The 19,672-nt window shown below is 43.4% G+C and overlaps 1 protein-coding gene and 1 pseudogene across 1 annotated transcript; both read right to left on the bottom strand.

The window, feature by feature from the left end:
- Positions 1 to 14,395: 14,395 nt before the first annotated feature.
- Positions 14,396 to 15,292, bottom strand: LOC134944365 (taste receptor type 2 member 41-like). The gene has a single exon (XM_063932944.1). The coding sequence runs from the start codon at positions 15,290 to 15,292 to the stop codon at positions 14,396 to 14,398; it is 897 nt and encodes a 298-aa protein (XP_063789014.1).
- A 1,537-nt stretch (positions 15,293 to 16,829) lies between these two features.
- On the bottom strand, positions 16,830 to 16,948 carry LOC134947260 (5S ribosomal RNA; annotated as a pseudogene).
- Positions 16,949 to 19,672: the final 2,724 nt, after the last annotated feature.

Here is a 19,672-nt window from a genome sequence, read left to right as displayed (position 1 = left end):
AAGACATGCCTGCGTTCGCCAAACCACTCCCGGAAAACTGTCAGGTGACTCCCCAGAACGCCTTCCTCCTGCCAATCTTCTTGTGGTCACCACAGTGACCACTTTCTTCGTACCCGGTATCACTGCCCGGCGACGCCCGGTGCCACGTAATGACGTGCCTGCGCAATGCATCCGCCGCGCATGCGCAGTTCCGACCCAATTACACGGCTGCAAAGAAGTGCTGCATGTGATCGGGTTGGAATGACCCCATGTGGATTTGGTAGGTGTGTTGATTCTAAGCAAAGTCCTCAAAGCATGATAACGAACCGTGGGTAAACTGACCTCAATACCTCTGTATTGCAGCCACTGTTTTATCTCACTTAGGGGGACATTTACTAAGCAGTGATAAGAGCGGAGAAGTGAGCCAGTGGAGAAGTTGACCATGACAACCAATCAGCACTGAAGTAACATCTATAATTTGCATACTATAAAATGATACAGAGCTGCTGATTGGTTGATGGGGAAATTTCTCCACTGGCTCACTTCTCCGCTCTTATCACTGCTTAGTAAATGTCCCCCTTATTTTCTTATTCTCCTTCTTCATATTAAAGTTTGGGTGGTGGCAAGCTGCGCTCAACTCTTTAAAGGTATTGGATACAAAGTAGCTGCTATTGGAAATATGGGGTTGTTAGGGGTACTCCTTCCCCAAAACGGTATATGCACTATGAAAGAAAGAAATAATTTCCAGCGCTTCACTTTGTATAAACCTAATAAAAACTGTTATAGACAGATCTTTATAGATATATTCTGTTTATTGTTAACATAAATTATAGACACTTTGACAATTGAAAATAGTAATATAAAATGTTTCTCCACTTATAAGCATTTTAAACGAATAAAAATAGTATTATAAAATGTTTTTCCACTTGCGATCACAAGAATGCATTTACTTGTAGGAGTATTTGGTGCATATTAAACACATAAGGACGATACACATACACATACACAAACAAACATTAAACATATATATTTGTGGTAACTGTTTCTAATTTCAGAGGGAGTTGACACACTATTGTAGCGGTTTACTCTACTCCCCTGTGTTCTGTATTATTTCCTCTTTTAAAATGTCACTTTGTGTCGATTTGATTTGATATCCTACGAGGTTGCAGTCTATTGGTAAGCGGGTTTAATTGATATGTCCCGTATTAGTCAAATGACCGATCCAAATTGCAGCTCCGCAATTGCAAATGATTATAGTCTGCCGGCAGACTTAGACGTTCGCTTACCGCGTCGTCCTCCTCCTTGGTCCTGGGCTCCCCGTTTGCGGTGTCCGGCGTTCGGTGAGGACTTGCGGGCTCAGCGGTGGTCCGTGCTCTCTACAATCTACGCGTTTCGCCTGTCCAGGCTTCGTCAGGATAGTCGAGATAGTCAATAGCATTGCGGGCTGCTTTTTATTTCTGATGCGGTCCGTCCTTAATTGGCAAAGCTGTCTTGAATAATTGATTTATTTTATCAGTGTGTGTTTGTTGTTCATTGAACAAATTGTTCCTTGATGAGATGAATCTCTTGTTTTGTTCTTATCATTTTCTTTGATGTTTTTGGCAGTTCATCAAAGTATTCCGGGGATGATTAATTAATTTGTTTCCATCAGTGTCTTTGATGTTTGGCACTGTTGTTAAATATTCTAGGAATAGTTAATTTGTTCCAATTATATCAATTAGATGTGAATGATTCAATCAATTTTGCTAAATAGTCTATTAGTTACCACAATTAATTTCATTTTACAAAGACATGATAACATTTAGATTTACATATAACATAAATGTATTGTCGGTGTGGGTCTTGTTATTTAAATATCTGTTTTACAAGTATACTAAAATGACCTGTGCGTTGCATAATTATTTGTTATAACCACAAAAATCACAATAAAAAATATGAATTATGAATTCAATATTCTTGAATAAAAAATGGAAAGTTATGTAAAAATTAATTACTTAAAATTATTAGTGTAAAATAATAGACACATATATATAATTGATAAATATATATGTAAGAAGGATTAATATGTTGTTGGAGATTGCAATTTTATTCTTGTTTTTATTATTATTTTTGTCAGATGACGTTTCTATCTTTAGGGCATTTGTCTTAGTCTTTGAGAAAGGGTTTCAGTTCGAAATCTAAATTGAGTCCATTTGGGTTTAAGGTGTCCAGTTCATAAATAAGTTTAGTTTCTTCTTTTAACAGCAGATCTTCTACATTTCCTCCTCTCCATGGTCGTTTGACTTGTTTTAATCCTACAAATTGTATTTGTGTAGGGTCTCCTCCATGGTATTTTAAAAAATGCGCTGGGACACTAAAAAAAAAAAAAGAAGACCATAGTGTCCCAGCGCATTTTTTAAAATACCATGGAGGAGACCCTACACAAATACAATTTGTAGGATTAAAACAAGTCAATCGACCATGGAGAGGAGGAAATGTAGAAGATCTGCTGTTAAAAGAAGAAACTAAACTTATTTATGAACTGGACACCTTAAACCCAAATGGACTCAATTTAGATTTCGAACTGAAACCCTTTCTCAAAGACTAAGACAAATGCCCTAAAGATAGAAACGTCATCTGACAAAAATAATAATAAAAACAAGAATAAAATTGCAATCTCCAACAACATATTAATCCTTCTTACATATATATTTATCAATTATATATATGTGTCTATTATTTTACACTAATAATTTTAAGTAATTAATTGTTACATAACTTTCCATTTTTTATTCAAGAATATTGAATTCATAATTCATATTTTTTATTGTGATTTTTGTGGTTATAACAAATAATTATGCAACGCACAGGTCATTTTAGTATACTTGTAAAACAGATATTTAAATAACAAGACCCACACCGACAATACATTTATGTTATATGTAAATCTAAATGTTATCATGTCTTTGTAAAATGAAATTAATTGTGGTAACTAATAGACTATTTAGCAAAATTGATTGAATCATTCACATCTAATTGATATAATTGGAACAAATTAACTATTCCTAGAATATTTAACAACAGTGCCAAACATCAAAGACACTGATGGAAACAAATTAATTAATCATCCCCGGAATACTTTGATGAACTGCCAAAAACATCAAAGAAAATGATAAGAACAAAACAAGAGATTCATCTCATCAAGGAACAATTTGTTCAATGAACAACAAACACACACTGATAAAATAAATCAATTATTCAAGACAGCTTTGCCAATTAAGGACGGACCGCATCAGAAATAAAAAGCAGCCCGCAATGCTATTGACTATCTCGACTATCCTGACGAAGCCTGGACAGGCGAAACGCGTAGATTGTAGAGAGCACGGACCACCGCTGAGCCCGCAAGTCCTCACCGAACGCCGGACACCGCAAACGGGGAGCCCAGGACCAAGGAGGAGGACGACGCGGTAAGCGAACGTCTAAGTCTGCCGGCAGACTATAATCATTTGCAATTGCGGAGCTGCAATTTGGATCGGTCATTTGACTAATACGGGACATATCAATTAAACCCACTTACCAATAGACTGCAACCTCGTAGGATATCAAATCAAATCAACACAAAGTGACATTTTAAAAGAGGAAATAATACAGAACACAGGGGAGTAGAGTAAACCGCTACAATAGTGTGTCAACTCCCTCTGAAATTAGAAACAGTTACCACAAATATATATGTTTAATGTTTGTTTGTGTATGTGTATGTGTATCGTCCTTATGTGTTTAATATGCACCAAATACTCCTACAAGTAAATGCATTCTTGTGATCGCAAGTGAAAAAACATTTTATAATACTATTTTTATTCGTTTAAAATGCTTATAAGTGGAGAAACATTTTATATTACTATTTTCAATTGTCAAAGTGTCTATAATTTATGTTAACAATAAACAGAATATATCTATAAAGATCTGTCTATAACAGTTTTTATTAGGTTTATACAAAGTGAAGCGCTGGAAATTATTTCTTTCCTTCTTCATATTAGCAATGATTTGGCTCACACTCTTAGATATTGTGCGTGTCATCTCGTAGTGTGTACATACATACTGTACATGTGTAATGTTATATACTGCAGTAAAGTGGAGGAGATCATAAGGGTAAACCATTACATGTGCATGCCAGACAGCCGACGGTCGTCTCCGCCCTGCGATCACCTCTGCCTGATTGACAGGTAGAGGCGGTCGCTGGAAGGGAGGGGACGGGCCGGCGTTGCTTGGCTGCCGTTTTAGGGGTGCGGTCCGGACAATTCAGGCGTGCCCGTACCGTGTGGGGGCAGGCCGCGGCGGCTGCGTGATGTCACACGCAGCCACTGTGACCTGGACACGCCGGAGCTGCGCTGGAAGGGAGCAACTGTTCAAGTACAAAAGCAGTGTTGCTGTGCAATGCTTTGTACTTGTGTGGGGGCGGGGTAGGGCCTAACATGCGGGGCGAACTAGCCCCGTGCTGGGCGTTCCCCCCCCCCCCCCCCGCATGTTAGAGAAGCTGAACTGAGCACATCTATGATCAGGTCTGAATTAGGCCCTACAGTATATCGTTAAATTGCTGTCACCCAGTGTGACAGTGTCAGGACATATTTGTTGATCATGTATATTCAGTGTAAATTATTGAGCCAATGCAGTGTCATATATTGCTCTAGTATCTAACAATGCAGTTCATCAAATAGCCTCGGCACCAAAGCAGCCCACTCTGAATTGTAATATGCACGGGAGAAAAAGACATTGGCCCTCATTCCGAGTTGATCGCTCGCTAGCTGTTTTTAGCAGCCGTGAAAACGCATAGTCGCCGCCAACGGGGGAATGTATTTTCGCTTTGCAGGAGTGTGAACGCCTGGGCAGCAGAGCGCCTGCAAACATATTTTGTGCAGAACAAGACCAGCCCGGTAGTTACTTATCCTGTGCGATGATTGCTGCGACAAATGACACGGTAATGACGTCAGATACTCGCCCAGCAAATGCCCGGCCACGCCTGCGTTTTCCCTACCACTACCAGAAAATGGTCAGTTGCCACCCAGAAACTCCCACTTCCTGTCAATCTCCTTGCGTCCGCCAGTGCGACTGAAAGCGTCACTAGAACTTGTGCAAAACCATGATGCTTTTTGTATCCGTACACCGCATACGCATGCACAGTTTTGCCATTTTTTTAAATGATCGCTACGCAGTGAACAACGGCAGCTAGCGATCAACTCGGAATGAGGACCATTGTTTTTGAGCAGCATTTGACCACATAGAGTATTACAGAGGTAGAAAAATATATATCAGGGTATTGACAGGAAACAACTCTTCTGCTGTTAAATATCTGCTATCAGCATGGAACATTGAATGAGAGAGAGCTGCCACCAAACCCTGATAAGGAAAGAGATGAAAGTAGAGCCACCAGCTTCTGCTTCCCGCGTTGCTGCACAGGGCTCTCTGATGCTATAGAGTATTGCAGAGTAGCCCGGCTGCTGGGATGAGAGAGCCAGGGACCTGTATGGAAGTTATTATGAGATGTATTGGAGATATATTAATACTTCACAATTAGCTGCCACTGCTGATATTCCCGTGTGCCTGATGGATAAATTGCCCTGGACATACGGATGTCCATGTTGCTGCCCACGGTGCTGTTGGTGGCTAGAGGTGAGAGGAGAAGCCGCCGGGGTACGTGATTACGCTGACCGGAAGTCCTACTCGGTCACATGCTCATTGCCAGTGGTTTCATGCTCGTTGCCAGGGGTTACATATGCTCGTTGCCATAGGGATTACATGCTCAGTGCCAGGGGGTTACATGCTCATTCTGGGTAGCGCTGGGTAATGGTCTAGTAATACCTCTAGCATCTGTCTCCTAGAAGGCAGCTGCCATTTTCGATGGGCCGTCTCCCATGCTATCCGCATGGAATCTGCAGAGTCCTGCCCCCCCCACTCCCCCCCTCCTGCCACTGCGGCTTCCAGTAGTAGGTAGAACCTAAGCGTCTATTGTGCCAGTGCTGTAAAATCAGAATCAGCTTTATTGGCCAGCTGTACTCATGTACACTAGGCATTTTTTGTTTACATAGTTTATATAGTTAGTGAGGTTGAAAAGGGTTCAGCCTGTATTCTGTGTTAAGCTGTTCATATTATAATACACCTGCTGAAGTAATGGTTTAGTACCAATTGACAACTATGATTGTTACCACTCCCAGATATTAATGTCACTATGTTAAAAGCTATAACCCTGGATACTTTTTTCCAGTTAGAAATGTGTCCAATCCATTATTTAATGCATTTACAGAGTCCGCCATTATTACCCTCTCCGGCAGGGAGTTCCAAATCTTTATTGCCCTTACCATGAAGAACCCTTTCCTCCGTTGTGTATGGATTTTTCTCTCCTCTAGCCTCAGAGAGTGCCCACGCGTCCTATACAGAGTTCTATAATAAACAAATCCCCTGCTAACTCCTTGTAATTAAACTTTACATATTTGAAGATATTAATAATGTCTCCTCTTAGACGCCTCTTTTCTAGTGTATACATATGTAACCTAGTAATCCTTTCCTTGTACTCCAGTGTCTCTAACCCTTTAATCAGTTTAGTAGCTCGCCTTTGAACGCTTTCTAGTTCCCCGATATCTATTTTATAATATGGTGACCAAAACTGAACACAATATTAAAGATGTGAACGTACCAATGATTTGTACAGTGGCAGGATTACATCCTTGTCCCTTGTCTCAATGCCCTGTTTTATGCACGCAAGCACCTTACTCCCCTTTTTTTCTGCATTTAGACATTGTGTACTGTTATTAAGCCTATTATCTATACGCATGCCCAAATCTTTTTCCACCACAGTTACCCCTATATTTTCCCCATTAAGAGTATAGCATGCATGTGTGTGTTTTTTGTTCCAAAATGCATAACTTTGCATTTTTCTATATTGAACCTCGTTCCACATTTAGTCGCCAAGGTTTCAAGTTTCAATAAGTCATTCTGTAGTGATTCCACATCGCTTTCTGACTTAATTACCTTGCACAGTTTAGTATAATCTGCAAAGATTGACACTACGCTTTCCAGGCCTATTCCTAGATCATTGATAAATATATTGAATAGTAGCGGGTCAAGTACGGACCCTTGTGGTATTCCACTGACTACTGGTGCCCAGCAGGAGAACATTCCGTTGACCACTACTCTTTGTAATCTGTTATCCAGCCAATTACCTATCCATGTACAAATAGTATATCCTAGGTCAAGTTTCCTTAATTTGACAGTCAGTCTCCTGTGAGGCACTGTATCGAAGGCTTTTGCAAAATCTAAATACACTACATCCACTGATTTTCCCTGGTCAAGATTCTTGCTCACTTCCTCTTAAAAGCTAATTAAGTTAGTTTGACATGATCTGTCCCTCACAAACCCATGCTGACTTTTGCTAATAATCTTATTAACCTGCAGATAATCCTCTATGCTATCCCTCAAAATACCTTCCAATATTTTACCCACTATAGAGGTTAAATTAACTGGTCTATAATTACCAGGATTATTTTTAGTTCCCTTTTAAAATAAAGGTACTACCTCAGCTATGCGCCAATCCTTTGGTACCATGCCTGATGTAATTGAACTATGGAAAATCAAGTATAATAATTTTGCTAGCTGCGACCTAAGCTCCATAATAACCCTCGGATGAAAACCATCTGGGCCTGGTGATTTATTAATATTTATGTTGCTTAGTCTCTACAGGACTACTTCCTCACTTAAACAAGCATCAAGCCAAGAGTGTCACATCTGAGGGCTGGTGAGGGTATCTGGAAGCCTCAGTTGTAAGGGGCTGACAGATACCGGAATTTGGGTGGTGTGAATAGACTCTTAGGGTGTGTACACACGGTGAGATCCCTGCTATGTTCGATTTTGACTATGCGATTTCCCTTGAACTCCCCCAGAGCCCAGATAGCACAGATTGTACAGATTTTGACTATCTGTGCTTGAGATTTTGTCTATGTACGATTTTGCTTAATGTGCCAATTTTTACTATACTTTGTACTAGATTGTACACTAGATAGTCAAGATTGACTTGCTTGCACAGTCTATCTAGCCTTACTATACCGACCCCACGGGAGCACGCATCGGGTACGCATCTGTATCGCAAGCTGCCTAGCACCATGAGATATGCACTAACTTTTCATAAGATTTTGACTATATAGTCAAAATCTCACAGATTTATCTCACCGTGTGTACACAACCCTAAGACAGTAGCAATGAAATGCCCAAAGGCGTCACCGCGACAACTGGAAGTATATTTCTGGAGTTTTATTAAATAAAAGTCATATAAGGTGCAAAAAGAATAATAAACGTTATTAAAAGCACAACTGGTTGGTACCAGTAATCCGGAATGTGAGGGAAAGTCCTGTATAACGCCTGGGGACCCAAGTGAGGAAATAACGTGATACTGGGAATAGTAGGTGAGACTGTAAACAATTCTGGGGTTTGTGGATAAACAATAAATGAAGCTGGGGTTCACTGGAAATCTGTAAGTGAAGCTGGGGTCACTGGAAATCTGTAAGTGAAGCTGGGGTCACTGGAAATCTGTAAGTGAAGCTGGGTTCACTGGAAATCTGTAAGTGAAGCTGGGGTGACTGGAAATCTGTAAGTGAAGCTGGGGTCACTGGAAATCTGTAAGTGAAGATGGGGTTCGCTGGAAATCTGGAAGTGAAGCTGGGGTTCGCTGGAAATCTGTAAGTGAAGCTGGGGTTCGCTGGAAATCTGTAAGTGAAGCTGGGGTTCGCTGGAAATCTGTAAGTGAAGCTGGGGGTCGCTGGAAATCTGTAAGTAATGCTGGGGTTCGCTGGAAATCTGTAAGTGAAGCTGGGGTCACTGGAAATCTGTAAGTGAAGCTGGGGTTCGCTGGAAATCTGTAAGTGAAGCTGGGGTCACTGGAAATCTGTAAGTGAAGCAGGGGTCACTGGAAATCTGTAAGTGAAGCAGGGGTCACTGGAAATCTGTAAGTGAAGCTGGGGTCGCTGGAAAGCTGTAAGTGAAGCTGGGGTCCCTAGAAATCTGTAAGTGAAGCTGGGGTTCGCTGGAAATCTGTAAGTGAAGCTAGGGTTCGCTGGAAATCTGTAAGTGAAGCTGGGGTCGCTGGAAATCTGTAAGTGAAGCTGGGGTTCGCTGGAAATCTGTAAGTGAAGCTGGGGTCACTGGAAATCTGTAAGTGAAGCTGGGGTTGCTGGAAATCTGTAAGTGATGCTGGGGTCGCTGGAAATCTGTAAGTGAAGCTGGGGTCGCTGGAAATCTGTAAGTGATGCTGGGGTCACTGGAAATCTGTAAGTTAAGCTGGGTTCGCTGAAAAACTGTAAGAGAAGCTGGGGTTCGCTGTAAATCTGTAAGTGAAGCTGGGGTTCGCTGAAAAACTGTGAAACACTGAGAAGTGGCTGCTGGGAAGCCGGAGCATGAACGGCTGTTAGTACTGGGTGCAGGAATAAAGGAGACAGGTTGCACCATGGGTAATGGACAAAGCAAGCTGGAATATCACCGGAGAGGAAATCACCATGGAGTCAGGCTAATGTAGGGAGAGTCACAGAGAACTACACACTGGAATCGCTGGAGACAATTGAAGCACTGACAACCTCTAAGTGCTGGGACCAGATATTTATAGCAGTAGGATGGCTAGGATTGGTGGACAATTAGGCTCCGGCTCTGTCAGCACTGTGGACAGGTGAAACGGGATCATGTGATCCAAGTCCAACATGGCTGCACCCATAGACGAATGCAGAAGGGAAATTAGGAACTTAGAACACATGTGTGAGGTAACAATGGCGGCGGAGGCCGCAACAGCAGAAGTCAATGCACCCAGCGCGTTCAGCGGCCACAGGGATGGAGGTGGCGGCCAGAGCTTGCGGAGGACACACATCCAGCGGGGAGCCATGGGCGCGGCAATGACAGCCGCGACGGGACTGAGAGCACCGCTCCACCGCGAGTGCAAACAGTGAGGAGGCCCACTAAAGCCAGCGCTGCAGGCAACACACGCTACAGCCCGGCCCTGGCTCGTTGAACCAACCTTAGGAGGCACCTAACCGGTAAGAAACGGCGTCTAGTTACCCGGATCGTGACAAAGAGTCATTACCATCACTATTGTTATGCACTACTCTCACCGTCTGGTCCTCCCTGGTGAATATTGAGGGAAAACAATTGTTCAGTATTTCAGCTTTTATTTTATCATTATTTATCAAAGCTCCCAGTTCATCTTTTAATGGGCCTACGTTCTCCTTCTTTAACTTTTTACTGTTTATGTATTTATAATACTTCTTAGGATTGGTTTTACTCTCTATAGCGATTTTCTTTTCGTTTACAATTTTAGCTGCCCTTATTACTTTTTTGCATTTTTGTATTGCATTCCTTATAATGCTGGAATGACTCCTCCCCTGCATTAGATTTAAATATTTTGAAAGCACGCCTCTTTTTAGCCATTGCTTCTTTGACCTCCTTATTAAGCCACATAGGCTTATGTTTAGTACTCCTTCATTTACTGCCCATGGAAATGAATCTGTGAATATTGCTATCAAGCAACCCTTTTAAAGCATCCCACATTTCCGATGTGTCTTTACCATGAAACAAAACTTCCCACTTCATATCGTTTAGCGCCTGTCTCAGCATATTGAAGTTAGCTTTTCAAACGTTTAAGGTTTTAGTTGTGCCCTTATAGCTATGCTGCTTGAAACTGATGTCGAATGTGATCATATAGTAGTCACTGTTTCCCAAGGTCTCCCCAACTTTAGTGTTTGATATAATGTCCACATTATTGGTAATAACTAGGTCCAGAATAGTTTTACCTCTAGTTAGGTCCTCAACAAATTGAGACAAGTATTGATCCTTTTATGTATTTAAGAATCTGCTGCTCCTAGTTTTTACACATGAATCATTACTCCAATTTATACCCAGATAGTTAAAATCCCCTAACACTAGGATGTCCCCCATTCCCGCAGCTTTTTCAATTTGCAGTAAAAGTTGTTCCTCGTCATGTGGTTTCTCTCCATCGATGGCACAGCCTAAACGAATATTTTTTGTATTTCTTTTTTTTGCAAGGTGACGGGACACGGAGCATGGCTCCACCCCCAAACACCCACTGAGCCCCGCCCCATTTTTTTTATTGGCCCGCGGCCCGGCCAGCACCTTTCAGTGATGGCCATTGAGTGGTGCAAACCATCGATGGTTCGCCATAGATGGTTCAGGTGCCACCGATGGCAGCCCACCAATGGCCATCCCTATTCCCAGCTCCCCAGTAACAGCCCACCCACCTCTGTTTCTGCCCTGTGTCCTAGGGTCCCAATCCTCTGGGGGGATTTTTCCCGGGTCAGGCTGGCCAGCGGTGACACCGCACTTCTTAGTGGCACCAAACTCCCTGCCAGACAAGAAGACAAGGTCACCTAGACTTCAGCCTAGTCTTCCAATAGATCTAATGGCCTCCTTAATATACAATACACACACATAAACAATATAAAGGGGGTCCATTTCTTATCTATTGGGACACTATAACCATACTGTTTGTCCAGCGTTTATACTGCGCATGTTTGTGCTGTGTGTTACATGTGTGGTCATTTTGTAGTAAATAGTACATACAATAGATACCGACTTTCTCTGTATTGGGTTGATCAGCATTCCCTGGATCCACCTTCATTATCCATTACAGCACGTGCAGACCCTGCGTGGTGAGTGCTCTATTCATAACAGTGGTAGTGACGGCTTCACCAAGTGCAGCAATTCTTTTCTAGTGACACTATTTGTATATTTAATTGATTGATTAATTATACAGCATGATGTAGAAGAAGAAAAAGCTCAGTGTTACTGAAATAGTCATGCAAGATTTTTCTTTTATTACTTTTTAAACACGCAGAAGCAGGCCATTGTGGTGATGATCGGGTCCTGTGATCACATCGCAGAGATGCGAACGCCTCTGCCTGATTGACTGGAGGAGGGGCGGGAGCAGATGGTATTGTGGAAAACAGGGGGGTGTCGCCCCCATTTTTACCTGGAGTGTCGAGGCCTGCTGTGTGCGGCTGCCTGCTGGTGGGTGCCTGGGATTCCTTGTCTCCGTCTGCCACAGTACCGTCACACCCGCTTCAGCCTCTCTCAGGCTGTGGATTACCGGAAGCATCCACTAGCCTGTAAGATCACGTTTTCCAGTTTGCGCTCCACAGTGGTGGAACACAAATCCTGGAAATTCAGCATCCGGCAGCAGATGCATGTGTCAGGCCGGGCCGGCAAGTAGGGTGAAATAGGGCCACTCCGCCGTGACAGTGTTCTCATCCATTTCCTACTTGTCGGCCCAGCCAATCGCGGCAGCTGTCCGGCATAGGGGTGACATGCAGCCATCGATGGGACGACCGGACCTGCCAAACTGAATCTGGTCTGGTGTCCTGACACGCCAATCCGCTACAGTACATTACATTTCCATTTGGATCCCTGATATTTCAGTGTTGCACATTCATTCATTTATAATAACAATCTATATGAAAAGGGGTCATCAGTAATTTGGTGTAATAAAGTTTTAATTATCACATTTCACATTGGTTATTAATTAATGTTAGGAGTAAGTAATATGACATGTGACACACAGGAAGGAAACAGGAAGATGAGAAAGAAGAGATTTATATCCTAAATGTCACTGACAAATCACACGTTACATGAAGAGACTAAAATCACCTCTAAATCATTACACAAATTCATTACCCTATTGTAACAGCTGTTGTCATATACTTTCCATATAGCATCACTGAGTACTTCATAGCAACGTACAGCCCATTGGTTATAATTATCGTAGAACTCTATAATTACATTAATGCATTTATATAACAACACAACTGACAATTATATGGGTTTCATTTTTATTAAATGTGTTTTACCTACAGTAACTGATCATACACCGGGGGTCTGATGTTGATGACCGCGCACTCACAATGACATCAGATGGCCACCGCCAGTATGTACCTGACAATTAATTTCCCCGCTGTGCGGCAGCACTGATGCGGCTCTATGGACTGCCGAGTCTGCATCCTCTAGTAGCAATGCAGGACTGGTGATTGCCACACTGGGGGCTTTCTACTGGAACCACTTACTGCTGATCACACTCAGGACTAGCGGTACCAGGCAGCAAGCCATTGTATGAGGGACCTCACTATATGCACAGGGGGCACTGCCATAATGACACAGTATAGGGACTTCCCAACCTGCTGCCACACAGGTGGGACACACAATCCTGTAGTGTCATTCCCTTTCCTCAGGCCCCACCATGGGAAACAGATCCAGAGCATAATTCCTTCTCTACTAAACTGCAGAGTTGGCAGAACGTATTTGGGCAGTACATGTTCTCCTGGCATTCTCCATACCAAGCTTTGTCTGTCAGACTGCCAGATGCAGACGTGTGACTTGTCCCTTCAGAGAAGACATTTCCACCACCACATTGTCCAGTATCATTGTCTTGTACACCACACGATGTCTGTGCATGATGATCTGAGGATTGTATGTTTCTCTAGGCCATGGGAACCGGAACCATGAAGCTCCTGACCAGCAGAGCTTGATGTTACACCCAGATACAGATTGGGATGTGGTGGTGAGGACTGCAGCCAGGGACAGGTGATGTCTGAGCACTTGGTGGACCCGTGTTGGTAGGTTGTGCAGCTGCTGCATGGCGGTGTGGACTGCTGTTGCTCCTACATGTTTCCACCTCACAGTAGCAGCACTTACAGGTGACCGGGGCGGCTCTAGCAGGGCAGGGATCTGACAATGTCACCTGGTGGACAGGCGGCATCCTGTGACCGTGCCACATTTACAGTCAGTGAGCTCTTATTACCCATCTACTGCTAATGTATGTGTATGGGGAGTGTATGGCTGTATGCTGGATCTGATGCACCTGTCAGTAATAGGTGTGACTGACACAATACATTGGGCTGTGTAGTGTGAGTATCTCAGCATTCCTTCCCATAATACCCATCACTTCCATATATATAGCCACTTACTCCTGTCTATGGCTGCCCCCCCCATCTCACCCAGGCAGTATAGGACCATACATTATTATTTGGGCCTTTGCTGCTCAGTGTATCTGTCCCTTAGTGAAGCGAGAAGTATGTCAGGGTCAGTAAAGTTATTATCACCTTGCTGACAGGGGGCGTGCTAGGGGCACAATACTTTGGGTTATAGAATTCCTCCAAGCTTTACCTTAGAAGCCTGGGGGTTGTCAGTAGGCAGCAAGTAAGAGACAATATTGAAACTCACAATGGACCACGATGGTACTTTAGTGTATAATGTACATCTCTATGAGGATTTCCTTATTCTTAAATAAAACAAAATCACATCTACTACATAATAGGTGAAATATAAGAATAAAATCTTAAAATGTATCTATCTTGTACCTGCTGAGATTATGTGTAAGATATAATTACTGCCTGATACCCAACTACACGTCCTGCCTGTTCCTAATGACCAGGAGACTTCGCTTCAATTTGGGGTTTCCAAAGATTAGTATGAAAGCTTGTACAGATGGATATGAGATGAGATACACCCAGAATAATGTTTCTATGACAGGACTGACATTGAGAGACACAGCAAATGTATAAATAAGGATAATAAGAAATGTCAGGTCCAACACCACACGCAGCGTCATTGTCACAGCCGCCCGAACAAGAGCCTGGAGCTGAGGGGATGAGCTGTCCTGGGACACGTTCTGCCTGATCATCCAGACATGGTGCAGGAGAGACGTCACACTGAGCCCAATACAGATGGCAGTCAGGGTAAAGGGCAGGACGTAACTCAGCAGCAGGTTTAGCACAGTATAAAGGATTTTCAACTTCATTGCAGAACGTACTGACCCATCAGTAATATTTGTGTTCTGTGGAAACATGATCTGTACTGTCCAGATAAAGGGTAAATTCACCAGAACTGACCATATTGCTGATCCTATGAGGAGTTTGGTGATGAAAGATGGAAACCACATTTTCACCCAGAGGAAGATCCGGTAGGTAACGGTGACGAGTTTCACACAGTAGCAGATGGAGAGCCAGGCGGTGTTCCACAAACTCATATTGTACAGGACGTACAAGACGCAAAACAAAAATAATATTCCTGTGTTAAATTGAGTGTGAAAATAATACAAGTAATAAGTCACTAACAACTGGCACACCAGGAGGAGATTGGTGAGAGCCATAGAGAGCAGGATTGGGTCACTGGCTCCGAGTCTATTGCTCGTTCTCCAGAGTCTGATGTACACAGAGAGGGTGGCGGAGTTTATGATGATTCCAGGTATTCCGATTATAGATAAACTGATGCTTATCACACTCTGCACAGACAGCTGCATTCTGCACAGCCGGGCGACCTGTCCTGTTTCCCTTACTAATATAATGACAGCAGATGTGACAAGTGCCAGTGGTGTAATGATTACATGCCGGGCAGAGGGAGCACGGAGCAGGGGGAGACATGCAAATCTGGGCAATATCTGGTTTCCCTGTGTGTTTACTGTACATTTAATTCCACCACTGAAACTTGAACTGTTGGGAGGGGAGGAATTACAATGGGATTTGCTTATAGTGCACAACTTATACTAAATGCACAGAAATAATGATACATCTATTGGATTAGTGAAATGTAACAGTACAGATATAAAGAGACGCTTGGTTGGCATATATAAAAGATATCCAAAATTCCTATTAATTATATATTAATCGACATATACTAAAGTTGACCTTCAATTTAAAAGACTTCCTTATAAAGTTATATATACTGTACATACATATTTATACAGTATACTCCAGATCCATCTATCTTACCTAGTAGCGCTGACAGCTGCACCAGGTCCAGGTAATCTGATTGGTCAGCAGCGTGTGTTCTCCACGGGGGGAACGTCCTTAGAAAGCAAATGACAGCTCTTAACTGTATTTTGTGTTTTTATTGCATTAATGCATACAGCGTTACTAAATGACCTTATGCATGTAATAAGCGGTGGAATGTATTGCATTCAAAATGCGATGCTTGATAATTCCTGTCCAGAGAGAGAGAGAGGGGGAGAGAGGGAGAGAGAGGGCGGGATGCATGAACCAAAACCACGCATGGTGCATGCGTTACTCTGCAGATGGAAGTCCTTTTATCGCAAAGGACACCTCTTACCTGGAGAGCCATCCTTTGCTATTTTCTTCAAACAGATGGCGCTAATAAACACAGTTATGCTTTCATCAGTAGTGGAATACATTGCATGCGAAATGTGTTGCATCATGCATCCGCTCTCTCTCCATACCTCCCCCTCTCCCCCCCTTTCTTTTTCCCTATACCCTCATCGGCTAAAACGCAGCGGGCAGGTGATAGTACATACGAAAAATGTGATAAAACCCCCGAAAACAAAAAAAGTACATCCCGACCCCCTCTTTCTCAAGTTCTTTATTAATGAAAACATTTTTGGTTACTTATGGGGTTGTTGAGTTTATTAAACTGCCATCCTGTCTGCCACTGCAGTGCCACTCTGTTTCCTAGATGTGCCGTGTTTTAACTTGATCTACTACATGTTTGTGCCACCCACTGCTGTCACTTGGCATGGCCAATGTATGAAATAGAAAAAGAAGAAAAGTACCCTTGGGTGGGAGCACTCTATCTCCGAGACAGGGCTATGTTAAATTCTCAATAAAACATAACTTTTAATAATTATCTTTGGATATAAAAATATAAAAAAGCACACAATGAGCCCAATATGTTTGGGACAATTTAATAGTTGTCCACCCTTATTTGACCACCCTTTTCATGAAAATCTTATAGAGATTATAATATTTCCTTTGCACAAGTGCGTAAATTATACAAGACAGAGACCATGCACAGGGTTCCTTAATGCTGGTGATAGTGCAAGTCTTAACCTACAACACCAGGTATTCCCTGGTGGTCATCCAACCAGGTACTGGCCAGGCCCAACACTATATTGCTTCCAAGATCGGACGAGGCTGGGCATATATAGCGTGGTATGGTTGTAGGTTCCACCGGACCATCAACGGCAAACAAAACCACTGTTACAGGGAAAATATGTCTGTAGAGAAATATATCTAAGGGTTTAAAGTATACCTTAACAAGATGAAATGAAGAACTTTGACAAATATGTGTAAGTGATCGTCATTGGCCCACACGTATCCCAGATATTAGGGTATCCAGAGGTTTTAAATAATCTGATCACTTAGTAAAACCATACACAAACACCTCTGATTGTTTGTTACACCATAGGTCTTATCTGTACTAGGAGGCACAGATGCCTCAGAATGTTTGAATGACCAACGTACTATTAAAGATTATGAGGGTTATGATAGAGGCTGAGATCGTGGCATTCTCACCCTTCTGCTGTTCTCCCATCGTGCCAATAAATTGGTATAGGATGGGGAATGAGAGAGGGTGTGATGCCGTCCTTCAGCTGGAAGGAAGAAAGAATAAGCTATCAAGCACTGTGTGTTATGATTCCCGTACTCCAGACCAGAGGAGATCTTATGGCAGAGGTCTGAGTACTGGGAAAATATGCTGGTTGTGGGAGCAGGAGAGCCTAGTAACCCCTGGCGCCCTAACTCCGTTGTCTCGCCCGTGTTATCAGAAATCCCCTGCGAGACTATGGTTGCTTGAGCCCATGGCAGCCGCGTTCGAAGGGCGGATTATGTCTGCCCAACCCCGATGCCCCCGCAGGTCTTAATGGGAGACAAAGGGAAATCCGAGACAGGGTGATAACAAGGGGCCCTCTGACTAAGCAACCAGGCCAGGGGTTACAAGCTAACTAACTTAAACAAAAGGTATGTGCTGACTAGCCGCCAGGGAAAAGGACAACCAAAGATCCGCTGATCCGTTACTCCTATCCAGCACCGCTGGATACCAGAGTGGATCTGTGGGAGCGGAATCCTCTTCAAATGCTCCAGAACACAAATAAACTAAATAATAAACAGTAAGCGGACAAGCCGCAACACACGAACACCACAAGATGTTAAAGGTGCTCGGTCAGACTCCAGGAATAGATGACAAACTTCCGAGTACAGGATCTCTGAGGACAGGAACAACCGGATTGAGCAGGACTGGAAACTCTCTGTAGCAGACACAGGCAAACAGGAAGCTATCACCGGCGTCTGTAAGAAGTCCTGAGGGTGCCTTTATTCAGGAACCCTCCAATCAAGATCCAGACAGGGTAATCTCAGGAAATTCCGTGCAGCTTGCATGCTGCACGGCCAGCACATAATAAAGTAATCAGGACAGACCCAGCAACGGGGAACGCGGCTGAACGTGGCGTCCCCGTTGCTAAGGTCAGAGCGGCTCCGTGCGCCCGGCGTCTAGCGTTGCCAGGGAGCCGGCGGCTGAACGCGCACGGCGTCCCTGGTTGCTAGGCGCCGGGCCGCACCGACGAGCGGACCCCGGCGCCTAACAGTACCCCCCCCTTGAGGAGGGGTCAAGGAACCCCTAAAGCCAGGTTTCTGAGGAAATTCTCGAAAAAATGCCCTTTTTAGCCTCGGGGCATGAAGGTCCTCATCCAGGACCCAAGACCTTTCCTCTGGCCCATAACCTCTCCAATGCACCAAAAAATAAAGCCGACCCCGGGACAACTTGGAATCGAGAACCTTCTCCACCAAGAACTCCTGCTGACCCTGTACATTTATTGGTGATCTCCCCTGAGATATTTTACGAGGAAATCTACTGGACGAAACATATGGTTTAAGCAATGAGCAATGGAAGGTATTTCCGATCCGTAAAGTTTTTGGTAAACGTAACCGGAAAGCAACTGGATTGACTTTTTTGATAATGAGAAATGGTCCAATAAATCTAGGACCCAATCTGGCTGAGGTTTGTCGAAGTTTAATGTTGCGAGTCGACAACCACACCCTGTCTCCTACTTTAAAAGTGCACGGCCGCCGGAACCTGTCAGAAAATCTTTTTTCCCGGAAAGCTGCTTTTCTGAGAGCCAGGTGCACTTTTTTCCAAATAAGTTTAAGATGAGAGGTCAGGGCCAGAGAGGAGACAGAGGAATGTTGAAAAAATGAATTAGCTCTGGGGTGAAAACCAAAAACTGCAAAAAATGGAGACACATTGGTGGAGGAATGACAGGCATTATTATAAGCAAACTCCGCCAATGGAAGAAACTCCGACCAGTCATTTTGGAGTTTGGCCGAGTACAAACGCAAATATTGTTTAAGGGATTGGTTAACTCGCTCAGTCTGTCCATTGGATTGGGGATGATAGCCGGAGGTTAATGATAATTTCATCTTTAACGAAGCACAAAAAGACTTCCAAAATTGTGCAATGAATTGTGGACCCCTGTCAGAAACAATATCAGTGGGTAAGCCATGGAGTCTGAAAACATGGCGGAGGAACAAGACTGCCAATCCCTGGGCAGATGGCAATCGGGGAAGAGCAATGAAATGGGCCATTTTGCTAAAACGGTCCACTACCACCCATATGACTCGGCATCCGGCTGACAGAGGGAGGTCCACCACAAAATCCATGGAGATATGCGACCATGGCCTAAGAGGAACATTCAAGGGCATAAGTTGACCTATAGGCAAAGAACGGGGAACTTTATGCTGTGCACAGACCTGACACGAAAAAACAAACTCTTTAATGTCTTTGGAAAGACCAGGCCACCATACTGAGCGGGAGACTAATTCCAAAGTCTTAGCGATTCCTGGATGCCCGGCAACTTTGCTATCATGAAACTCTGTCAAAACAGTTGCTCTCAAAA

Source organism: Pseudophryne corroboree, chromosome 7 (assembly GCF_028390025.1).
Source record: "Pseudophryne corroboree isolate aPseCor3 chromosome 7, aPseCor3.hap2, whole genome shotgun sequence".
In the NCBI taxonomy this organism is placed as follows: Eukaryota; Metazoa; Chordata; class Amphibia; order Anura; family Myobatrachidae; genus Pseudophryne; species Pseudophryne corroboree.
Note: the sequence above shows the minus strand (reverse complement) of the source record. Positions and strands in the feature narration are given on the sequence as shown.